Raw genomic sequence first — 12,876 nt, 5'->3', positions numbered from 1 at the left:
TCTCATTAATATTTAAAAATTCATAAAATATTATTGTTATATTTTGTGAGACCTTCCAGTGTCTTGTTCTTATCTTTACAAATAAGAATATGACAGAATAAATATATATTTCTATTTGCAGACCAAGAAAACTCATTTGGAAATGAATGAATACTTTCTTTGTCAAGGAAATAAAGCTACTCAATATGTCACATTAAAAAAACTATGCCAAAATCAACATTATTCATTTAGCAATCTTCAGGCTGCAGGTAGGAATAAATCATATGACACTGGCTAACTGAGAAGCAGCTTAAGGTATATTTTATTGAAGCAAATAAACAGGACTTTGATTCACTTATGTAATCACTCCACTGAGAGATGCCACTTTCAGTGCCAGTCTTCTCACCATTTGGATTCATTAGTTAACTGAAGGAGACACATAACGAATGGTCATCACTTCTCTATTTCCATTCTAGGATTCCTTTAGTCAAGAAAATAACCACAAATTAAGTTCTAAACTGCCATGACAGGTACACCTAAGATCACTACCCAGGTTAGCAGCCTTGAAGGAGTGGGTAGTAAGCTTTAGCATACCCTGTCCTGAGGAATTTTTTGTCAGTACAGAAGAAAACAACAGTAAAGAAACCAACACATTTCATTCACAGTATTTTTAAGTCAGTACAGACAACAGTAAGACAGCAAAAATCGCTTTTACACCTGGCAAGTGAAATTCAACTTGAACAATACTGAAAAGAAAATGCAAGAAGCTCATGTCCAACGTTCCTCTCAACACTAGTCCTTCTTCTGAGTAATACAACGCATCACGATATCCTTCAATATTCTGTACTGACACTTGATATTGATTTAGCAATATTCATCATTAATCTAAGCTAGAAACCTACCTTCTTTGTTCTTCTCCATGTTCACCCGAAGGGACTGTCAAGCATTCGTCCATGTGACCATGCAATAACCTCAGAACATCCCCTCCTATCAGATATCCTTAGATAAAGGGAGAAAACGAAGTGCATTTGACTGAACACAGCAATATGTAAAACTATAGTTCAAACTGTAATAAATACTATCAGTTTTATTTTTTTTCTGTTGCTATTTTATGTTACTTCAAAAAGAGAGCCAGAAGAAGGGGAAGGTATCCTGTACCCTGGAGAGCCGGCTCAACATTGCCAAGCGAGAAAAGCTCTGGTCAGCAATTAGGAAAAGGGGGATCAGAAGATCAGGGTTTCTAAAGAGTTAAGGCAACTCAGAAAAAGACTGATCCAATGGAAACAAGAAAGCAATTACTTCCCTCCTAGATTACAACAGAAAAAGCAGGAGATTAATTTTACCTACTCACTTTTGGGTTTGATTTAAGGTAAGGATTCCAGTTTATAAACTACGAAAACAAATATTTAGTTAGTTAACATTCAAATTCTTTTTGGTGTCTTTGCAAGTTTTCTGTGAGAAAAACTTCTGGGAAGATCCACTCTAAGTTCTGCTTGATTTAAGATTCTCAACCCACAGTCATAATTTCTTCCAACTCCAAAGGGCAATGTCCATATTGCCTATGCCTTCAGTGCACAGGCAAGTGTAAAGCATACACGTAGCATCTCAGTATTTGATGATCCAGGACATAGCAGACAGAAGCTGAAAATAAGGGCATCATTCTAACCAGTAAAGATATTAACAACACAGATGCTCTTTCATCTATCTTTTTGCATCAGAAAAGAAAAAGAAATCTAATTTTACATTATCCTATAAATACTGTATATAATCTAGTAAATGAAGACTTCTAAGTCTCGGTAGACTTTAACCACAAGTCAACGGCATTTTGTCAGTTTGACAAGCTAAATGTAAATACCTGGTTTTTCCCTAAACTCATCTTCCCTTTTTCTCAAGCTGGTTAACACCAAATTCTGCATTTGAGCAGGATTTGGTAATATTATTCCTTGGGTTTAGTGTTTTAACAAAAAGATTTTTGAAGAAAAAATTACTGGAATACTATTTCATAGCTGTATCTCTATAAACAAACAATGTTGTGCAGTAAGAAAGATAGGGAAACGGTGTTGAAAACCCAACAGTCACACTTTACACATTTCACAAGTTTATTCTGAAGCTACAGAAAAATCTTTTCTTTAATATGCTTCAGAGAATATTTCATGATATATTTCTTAAACCTTTGAAATCAATATCGAATTAGTATTTATGCAGTCAATTTCGAATTTCCAAATTCGTGATTTCGACACAGTAGTTACATGTTGATTTTTATATGAACCCGTGTCAGTATAATTTTGGAGATGTTCTGCTCTGAGTAGCTTTTTTGTGTTGTTTTTTAAGTGCCCCGATCCACTTTACAGTACAGAATCAACAAAATTATTTGATCTGTTTCTAAAGATGTTTTGACTTAAACAAACTGACTTCTGCATAAGCCAGTTTCGCAGAAATGCACATGAAAATAAGTGCTTTTCTTTTAACTATCTACCTCCAATATACCTAGTTCATTTTATGGACTATTTCTCCACTATTTTCTCTACAAAGTGCTCTCACTTAACTCAAGTGTTTAACTTAGAAATCTATTTTTAATGGGAAGTTTTGATTGAGAGATGGTATTATAGTTTTTTCTACAGACAAACATCTTATGAAGATGACAAAGCATTTTGCAGATAGTATCAAAATTTGGTTTATTTTTCTCTTCGCCATTTTTGAGGTAATTTTCTCGAATTTGGCTACAGTTTTACTGAGGCATACAGAGCAACATCTTAGACATTAAGTGTCGGATTCACTCTCCCTTCACAAGAAGACAACTTCGAATACAGGAACATTTGCCAATTTTGCTAGAATAAAGCCTTTGCTCTAATTCTTTCTGACACCAGCCAGCTGATCTTCTCTAGGAAAGACACTGCTTAAGAAAGGTAATGTCTATACCTGAGAAAAGTGAAAATGGAAAAAGCATAGCAACTCAGAGAAATGCACAGCTGCTGAAATCATATTACATCATTTTCACATGATTTCCTGGGGGTGTGAGTGCCTAACATGACAGTATCATGTGGACTTCTGCTTCCCAATCAGCCAGGCAAGTCTCACTAGTGAGGTTCAGCAACCAGAGAGATGTGGCACAGCACAAATCTGGGACTCAGCTAACAAACTGTACCATGATTATTAACATGTATGCCACTGCAGTGCTGCCAGCAGCCAGAGGACAAAGAGAATGGAGTTACGGGAAGGTGCAGAAGAGTGGATTAAAGAAGGTTTTCTCCTCTCATCAACAGAAAAGTTTTTCTCCCTGAAGTTTAGGACACTGTTAAGCAATGTGCTAACATTTTTTTTAATAATCAATTGCAACAGAAATCATGTCAGAGAATCTGAATGTTCAGAATGGTTCTCCTAGTCTAAAAATACAGTGGATATATAGAAAGGACGTGTTGGCAATGCTCTCCCTGAAATCTGAATGATTAAATCTGCAAGAAAATTCCAAAACTGTGTTTTAAAATAAGCCAGATAAAAAGAGCTGGTGTGAAATTTCAGTGTAATGTCTTTTTTAAAAAATAGTACCCAAAAGTCCCAGGAAGTGAGAAAGAAAGGACCTGCAGCTTTAATCTTCTTAAAGTCCTATTACAATACTTGGTGAAAACAATTGTTCTGCAGCAAACTAGAAATCAATAGGCTTTACATCATGAGACACTTTTCAGAAAACAAAAAATTCTTCTCTGTGGAACCCGCAGGACATAAATTCAGAGATCCTTGTCCTTTCATGTCAGAAGTTGTATTAAAAAACACCTCTTCCTAATTCCTAAATAAAAGAAATAAATTTTGAAAGTTGTTCTAGTCTATCTTTTTCTGTCTTTCCTCTCATTTTGTTTTTCTTCCCAACCATATGCTCCCCTCAAAGCCATTCCCAGTCTTAACTCAAGATTTCACATCCTGCTTCTAGTTCTCTTGCCCATTTTTTCCTCAGTCTCAGGAACATGTAACCATGACTGCATACATCAGAATAATCTGAAATAATATTTTAAACAAGGATCAAAATGTTGTGAATGTTAACATACTTTTAGCAAAATGAGATTTGAATGAGCTACTCAATATTTAAAAACAAATTATAAGGAAAACTGTGTATACCACTTCGACTATAACTTTCCCTCTGTTTTCAGAACATATGTACATTTACTTAATCGATAGGATGTTTACACAAGAGAAACCCACACCCACACTTGAAAGAATAATTTAATTTTTCAGCTATCTCATTTACAATCAGCCTTGCAATAATTAAAGTTGAGTAAATCTTACCTTGGGCAACTTCACTTCCTGAACTGATCGGTGCTACGCTCCAGAGCGTCTGCTGGAAGGCTGCATCAACATGTAAGCTACCATTGCCGTAAGAGAGATGCTAAAACCAGGAAAGAAAGGAGCTTTTATTTGGGCTTAATTAAAAATCTCATTAGAGTATATAATAACAGTATCAAACATTCTCGTTTCTTTCCTACATAAATTGTTCCTATTGACTGTAAACACCAACTCACACCTGGGTGCTAGAAATAAAGCTAGAATAGCAACAGCCTATTTGCCTCAGAGACAGGCATAAATGTCACAGAATGGTCAGCTGTTTGGGGTCTTAAACTAGAGCAAACACTCTGAAGAACTGATGGTTAAATGCTCTGGGATTCAAAACTTATCTTCTTCCCTCTATATGCAATGAGATTTTCCATGAAGTTTGAATATTGGGATGCTACATTAATCTACATTTCCTTAATTATTTCTGCAATCCCTTAATTATTTCTTGTGGGCCACTGGCTTCCTAAAACTGCCATTAGATCAAAGAAACCAAATAATCAAGTAACTGACTTTGTAATGTACTTAAGGGAGTTCCCAAAATATATTCTCACACAAAGCTTTCATGATCCAAGCAAATCTGATACGATATTTTGCTGAAAGGCTCGCTTCCTCCCTTAGCATTCAATGGCTGATCTTCTTTTACTGTGTTACTCCCTATCTTCAGCCAATGGTGCAGGTCTCTTCAGTGAGTGTCACAGGTGCTTTCCCTTCTCAGTATTTTGTGTGTGTGTGTTTGTGTGTGCATGCTCCAGCTAGTTCAGCAACATTATTGTCTCAGAAATTCTAATCTCAAGGCATATATTGCATCCATGAAAAATCCTTTGTCCCACACCAGCAGTCATTTCTATGGATCCATTGCTAGCGCCAAACAACATGATCTTACATGAGGTTATGGAACTAACTGTTCTACAAATAAGCAGCTGCTTTGAAGTATACTGTTTATCCTACAAGGTAATAAACTTACAAGTGCAGTAACATTTAAACACTTTTATCAAAACTTTATTTTAAGCTACTGGACAGTAACTGTGTTTATACAGTAATATTGGTCTCTGTATCTTTATGTTGTGACCAAGATAAACTACAACAAACGTGACCAACAAATTATTGACCATACAAAAGAAAAAAAAAGGCAATGGAGGTCAGAAGGGGGGAGATTCCCAACGACATGTGCAGAGTTCTTCTGTCTTCCTGCCCCCGCGTGTCTTCTAGCTGTACAGCAGTATGAGAAACAGCACATCAGCTCATTTAGAAGGCTCCCATAAGAGCTAATGACAAGCAAAGAAAGAGATCTCACAAAAGCCATCTTTCCACTGCACCAGTGTCTTTCAGCACATGTAATCGAGAATGTTCAGTGAACAACCAGCCATTTCACCTCTTATTTTCCCCTTACTGCCATTACAGAACTTCATCAACAGCAAACCAGGCTGAGATTACAATCCCTGGCATGCCTCCAGCTCCATTCCTGCCCTGTGTGCCTTAGTTTTGTTAGTTTTCTCTCAGATCACTACACAGATTCCAGTTAGGGACAACAAGTAATTCAACCAATACACTGAAGCAGGAATATTACTTTTCGTGGAAAATCCGTCATTTAGGGCAGGCAACAGAGGAAGAGGATAAGTCCTCTCATTTAGCTCTGTCATCAACAGAATACTCCTTGTAACTGTGTGCTTTGTGCATATTAATGAACTTATTTTCACACACAATTGTATCAACTGAATTAGTGTTCTATTTTATAGATAGGACACTGAACAAAAATACATCACCGTCATCTCTTTTCAGAGCACCTGTTATTTTTATCCATTCATTTGACTCCAGTTGCAGCTCTGATTATAACCCAGATGTCTCATGCTGAGTCACCAGAGAATTACAGCTTTAAAAAGTATGGTTTAAATGGCCTAACACAACACATGACCATCACAGCAGAGAAATCAAGAGTGTTATCACTGCACTTCTCATTCTGACACCTGCAATTCCATAGCAAACAAAATGAAGCTTTGACCATGTATCGAAAGGACCCCATTAATAGATACTGAAAAATTCAACAGTCTTGATCTTGGCATTGCCTAACTTTTCAGTGCTAAACTTTGCTTTAAAACAACATTATTATTGTAATCTGCTGCCTGTCTATACCTTACCTGAGGTTTATCTGCTTGGTTTTGTACTTCTAGCACACAAAAAATATCAGAATGACATGAATTCCATAATGCAGTGTTCAGGATGTAGACGTGACGTGACACGCTGATGTCCGTCAGCCTCCCTGTCTACCATATTGATCTTTGTAAGCTGGCCTAACAGAGTACCCGGCAGAAGTGGCAGGTTGTCATCATTGATAAGGACAACATGTCTTTCAGGTATGCAGTAGCAGCATCTGGAGAGCAGAAACATCCTGCATTTGGGAATCCTGCTGTCTATTCTAATTCCAGCATGGGTCTTCACTGTTATAGGCAGGTCCTTCAACTTCTATCTCATCCAAATCATCTTTTCAGCCCTAGTGTCCAGGTTCAGCCAAAAACCTAGATTTGTCTTCCATATTAATAGGCTAACTATCTCTAAACCAGCATTTTACCTACCATAGGCTTTTAATCACTTTTCAAAATTAAATCATGGTATTTTATGAATACAGTTTAACACTACAGCCTAGAGACAGCTTCTCAAGGATTAGCTCCAAATCTCAAATCTCTCAGAATACTACAGGTTTCCCAAGTGCATTTACTGTTATAAACTCTACTGCTCTGCAGAAAAGTAACACAATCACATCTCCCTTCCTAGGTCTTCAAGAGAGAACACAGTGTATTCAAGCTCGCTGGACACCTTAGGAAACAGATTATAATTTCCACAAGAGCTCTTCAGCAGTGATTGCAGCAGCATGGCTGCATGTACAATAGTTTTAAGTAACTAGATGATGCATTCTGAATTTCAAGGTCTGCATCAAAGGTTCTTTTCTCCAAAATATGCAAGTGTTCAAGGAGAAAAACATAAAGAAAGGAAAAATTTTGCTTCAAGCTTCCTCTTTGCTAAGGTGTGTCAATACTGACATTGCATCTAGCAGTATCTACTTCAATCTGCACTTCAATCTTAGGTCATTCCAAATAGCAAGAATAGCGAAAGAAATAAAGTTTATCTTCTGGTACATTATCATGACTGCATACAAGGCAGAGCACTTCCCAGAAAGTTAATACCAGTTGGTGCAGAAATGAAGGCTAAAAAGATGATACAATTTATTGTCTCTGCTGTACATGGAGACTCTGATAATCCTTGCTATCTCCCCTTTCTCTCTGTCTTAAAATTGCAACAATGTTTAGGACAGAGAAACAAAGTAAAAAAATACATACTTGTATCTGTAACTTAAAATGAAAACCAAACAAGCCAAAACAAACTGTACTCTTTTTAAAAAAAAAAAAAAATTAGAAAGAGAAACACATTCTGCAGCAAGACAATGATGAACTAGCAAGTTCAGCAAAAATCCAAAGGTTAAACTAGATGCACTGTCTCTAGAATGGAGTATTATATTGACACTGTCAAAATAAATACAAATATTCCGTCACAAGAAAGGGAGATATTGAAAAGAACTACAAGTAATAACCACATCTATGTAAAGTTTACATATCACAGAATCCCAGAATGTTAGGGGTTGAAAGAGGCCTTGAAAGATCATCTAGTCCGACCCCCCCTGCCAAAGTAGGATCATCATTAGGTTTGTGTGTTTATGTCTAAAAGTGGCAATAATCCTAACTCTTTGATTTTCTCTGAAGTAGTTTAAACAGCTGGCCAGCAAATCTACAAGCAAAGAGAATTTTTCTGTTGATAGAGAGAATTGCCAGCACTATACTAGCCAATTCCAGCCCCTTTACTCAGAATAAATGCACTGCCAGCAAAAGGAAAATAGTAGCAAAACCCCACCGATACACAGAAATTACCATTACAGTTCAGCCACAGAGAATCATCTAGTCCACTGTCACATAGCTAACAGCAGGTAATTGTAGATGCATGGCAGGAAAGCATAAGGATCCCACCAAGGGTAGTCTGCAATCCCCCTCTTTGCGTTAGCTTTCCTGCTGCATTCTAACCATGAAAAGCCTGAAGCACATCAGCTACTATGCTTCCAAACTATTACCACTTAGAATGATTAGACAGAAAAGCTTTCATTAGCAAAATACTAATTTTACAGAAGCAAGCATCCAAAGTTAGGAATTGTCAAATGAAATAGTCTATGGAAAAGTAATGGCTCCTGGTGAATGCGTCATGCTACAGTCGTCAACGTGACGTGCAATTCTTTCCACAAGTGCTGCCTCATTGCATATACAGGATAAAGAAGCTCACTTCATGAACAGCTGCTCAGTGCTTTGTTTTCTCCTCAATCTTTACTCTGCAGCCTCATACTTTATTCAACATAGTGAGTTCTTCAAAGCTTTGAAATGAGAATTATTTATTTCCTCATAGGCTTTTCACTTGCTACCAACAATGACAGCTTTCCACAAATCACAACAAATATTAATGAATTCATTTTCTCAAAAACCTGTTATAGCCCATTTTCGAATGGGGAGTAGAGGTACACAGATTACACTAAGAAATATTCATTAATCTAGGATGCCCAAATGGTGGTGACAAGGACCTGTTTAATTCTCAGTGTAGACTGCATTATGTTCAAGGCACATCTTGCATTTACCTCAGTTGCAGCTAGGAAGACTGAGCAACTCTGGGACCTCAGCCTCTAGCAGAAGGAGGAGACCTCAGAGTGACAACTTAGGCAGTGAGTATTCCTGATAAAGGATGAAAATCTGCTCAGCAAGGCCACAGCAGAATCTGGTACAAAAAACTAATTCTCCAGGAAAATAATTAACTAAGCATCATACCATTAATCTACCACATGCAACTCCCAGCTTGAAATTTCATCTTCAGAGTTGCTTGATTCCACAGCCTCCCTGCTACACAGCCCTGACGCATCCATTCAACTTTTGTCAGCACTGAGATAGCACTCCATAAAAAGCCAGTGAGACTGTGTATTTAAAACAGTTCATTAAAAATATCAATGCCATAATTTTTGCATTTTTTCATGCCTGTGGTTTTTCAAAATGTAAGAAAAATAATTTCTGTGCTATAATTTATATAAAATTTTCCTACATTAAAAAAAATAAAGTAAAAAAGCACCACAATTACAGTAGGTGGCATCACACTGACACCCACAGGAATCACAGGTAGAGAAGGAAACTTTAAAACAGTTTTTCAGACATCTGTCACTAACACAAAATAGGAGCAGGCTGCTCTGTGAGTGACTACTGTGTCTTAATACAACGGGTTTCCTAGACAGTTGCTGAGAGCAGTCAGTCTAATTGCTCCAAACCTCTCCCACTCTCCTTTCCTCTCCAAATCTTTACTCCAGTCCCATATCTCTCACACACACACCTCAGCTTCTCAACTCAGTTACAGCTACTTTATCACCCAGAATTAGGACCTCCTCCTGCTTCAAAAACTTCTCCTTGGACCTACAAAGCCTCATCATGGATTTTTGGCGATTTTCTTGCTCAGCCTCTTCCTTTGCATGTTAGCCAGCACAAGACTTCTAGAAACTCACCACAACTCCTGCTCCTCAATTATTTAATCCTTTCTTGGCCCTGGACTTTCCCTTCTGTGGATCTCGTTTGCTTCTCCTGAGCCAGCCCACTCCTTCTCTATAGACCTCTCTTGTCCTTCATTCCCAGTCCCACTCCATCGGTTCTCGTATCAATCACCCCTGTCAAAACAGCACAGTTTTCCTGCCCCAGATTTCTAACACAACTTTAGCCAGCAGGTGCCTACTTCTCTCTTGTCACCAACGTCTTGTCCCAGCTGATTTTTCAGTCATTTTGCTGCCTGCCTGCCTGCCTTCAGCTGCCAATCTTTTCAACCAGTCTTCAACCCACTCAGCTTCCCTTCCTCCCACTTCAGTCCCAGGCTCCCGTCCCTGCTACATCACCTGCCTTTTGTTTCTTCTACTTTCTCACAGCTTCCTCCTCCACATATCTTAAATGACAGCAGATCACCGGCAGCACATAAAACACTAAGTTCTCAGCTGTCAATACACTGCTTGACTTCATCTCCGCCTTGAGCCACTCATTACAAGGTATTTCTGGTTCCACCAGGGTTGAAGTGCATTTAATTAGTCTCTGTACAGGGACTTTAAAAAGTTGATTAAAACACAGAAGGTGCAAGATGTCTAGCTTATCAAAATAGACAAATACACCAGAATTTAGCTAGTAAAAGAAAATTTTAAAAGTCTTCCCTGGGCATGAGCAAGCTGCATCATTTCAGGAGAATGTTCCTTTACTAAGTTAAAGCAAGGAGAGGCCTGTTACCTTTTCCTTTTTTTTTTTTTTTTATACTTAGCAAAAAGTACACTTGAGATATCATGACACTCCTAATTTCCTTTTTTTGTTGTAAAGCATGGGATTCATCTCAATGAGACAAATTTTCTTAAAGATGTGAATATTTTTTTTCTTCCCTGTCTTTAAGCTCTGTGACATCTGACCTCTTGTGGATGAGCTAAAAAAAAAATAAAATAAATCTCAGACTGGTTAAAAAGAAAAAAAAGCCCTCCAGAAAGAGAAGCTGCTATTTCTAATAAGTATTTTTTTTACATTACAAGCACTTGATTATAAGCTCCTAGAAGAAGGATTTTGTAAGGCAGAACAGCTTGACAACCTTAATTATCACGAAGATCTACCAGCCTCCACAATAACATTTCTAATTGTATGAAGACTCTGTGGGAAACACGTTATGTTTCGTGTAAGAGAACAGTTAGATTCAAATTTAAAAAAAAAACCTTTTCTACTATTCTTCAACAAAAAAAAAGTGACAAAATTGTGAATTTGCACAGGAGAAAGCAAAGTCCAATAATGAGTTTCATATCCCGGCAAAAAAATAAACAAGAGAAGAAAATTTTACAAATTAAAAAAAAAATGTACTATTGCACAATTGCCACAGGTATTTTGAAGCTAATTATCTGATAATAAATAAGATAACTAAAACTAATAGTTGAAAATGAACAATATATTTGGTGCAAGAGGAAGCATAAGGCGTGTGTTTCTGACACACAGGAACTTGTCTTCCTGTCTAGGACAAATGACATGTATCAGCTCCAGCTTTCAAATAAGTTGATCTCATTTAGATGACAGTATTTTTTTGAAAAATCTTCAAGGAACAGCTTACACTTGAAAGAAAATTTTCCAATTAATTGCAATTAATGCGGCTGTAGATCACCATTACAGTCAGGGCAGTAACTCAGTAACTAAATAAATATCACAGCTCAGAAATTGCTGCATTATACTGAAATTCGTGCACTGCAGATTCAAAGTTAGGAGGTTTTCCCCTCTGTCCTGAATTATTAGGCAGAATAACACTGACCTCATCAGTACTAATTTTTGGTTTTATCTTCATTTATGCATTTTATATTTCAATGGTATATCTAAGGATTTGTGGATTGTTATCCAGAGATTTCATGAATTCGAAAGAAATTACAAGTAATGGAATTTCTAAACTACTGGAAACTGACAATTTTGAAAGCAATCATGGTACATAATTAACAGTAGGCACAGGCAAACCTCAGTGCAGGAGTACATACTGTTACGTACAAGATGAGGAAACCTGCTGGAAATATCTGTTCATCGGGATGGACTGCCTCAAGAAAGGAGACAGAGCAACTTTGGCTTGAACTCAAAGGGTGGCAGTAGTTGCAGCAGAACATCTTTTCACTCTGTGCTACCAGGGTTCAGCAGAGCCAAGTTTCCTCTCTGAAGGATCTGGCAACAGTACAACTCACATATTATATAATGCCACAAGCACTTATGTAAGTGTTTTTCCTCAGAAATTCTACACAGAAAAATAAGCATCCAAAATCCCATTGTATGGGTATGAATAACGGGAGTCACAACAAATTAATGACTTGCCCAGGGACACTGCTGTGAGTCAACAAACAGCCAAAATCCACATTTCTGGACTTTTAGCTTACTGTTTTAATGCTAATCTTCCTATTAGTTTAGCACTTGTTCATTGCAATTAAAAAGACAACTCTTCAGGGCAAAAAAAGATAAAGTCAATTGTCCCAAAATCTTTTTTATGCAAAGTGGGAAAGAGGAACTGTAGGAAAGTCCTGACATTTTCTTAATATAGTGGTTGCCAACCAAATTAGGTCTAAACACTAATCTACTGAGTACTCTGAGATCACAAAGTCAATAGGAAAATAAAAGAAAGTAATTAAGCCGCATTCAGACAACTGGAAAACTACCTTAAAGGTGATACAGTTCTGCTCTCCTCTTGTATTATATAAATCAAACTAAGATCTGACTACACTCTGAAAGAGCCATGCCCTGCAAATGAACTCTATTCATCGGTTATTTTTACATGCACATTTTTGCCCCAGGATTGTTAACCTATTTCTCTTAATTTGAGAAGAACTAGCAAGTTGCTTGAAAACATAGAGCAATATTGCAATATAAAAAGGTGATATTCTAACGCTATTCCTCAGAGCATACTGACAGAACATTTGACATAAACCTTTTCCAAAGGTTTTAATCATAACTACACAATGTACATAAACCT

General features: G+C 37.2%; 1 protein-coding gene across 1 annotated transcript in view; it reads right to left on the bottom strand.

Annotated features, from left to right (window-relative positions):
- The window catches only part of RYR2 (ryanodine receptor 2 (cardiac)), a gene marked incomplete at its 5' end in the record, with an annotated part of 108,411 nt that overhangs the window by 90,441 nt on the left and 5,094 nt on the right, over positions 1–12,876 (bottom strand). The window contains 2 exons of the mRNA XM_009872957.1: positions 882–978; positions 4,258–4,357. Coding sequence (XP_009871259.1) covers positions 882–978; positions 4,258–4,357 — 197 coding nt within the window. The remainder of the gene's footprint in view (positions 1–881; positions 979–4,257; positions 4,358–12,876) is intronic.

Source organism: Apaloderma vittatum, unplaced genomic scaffold (assembly GCF_000703405.1).
Source record: "Apaloderma vittatum isolate BGI_N311 unplaced genomic scaffold, ASM70340v1 scaffold1810, whole genome shotgun sequence".
NCBI lineage: Eukaryota > Metazoa > Chordata > Aves > Trogoniformes > Trogonidae > Apaloderma > Apaloderma vittatum.
The sequence above is the reverse complement of the archived record's forward strand: the minus strand, read 5'-3'. Positions and strand labels throughout refer to the sequence as shown.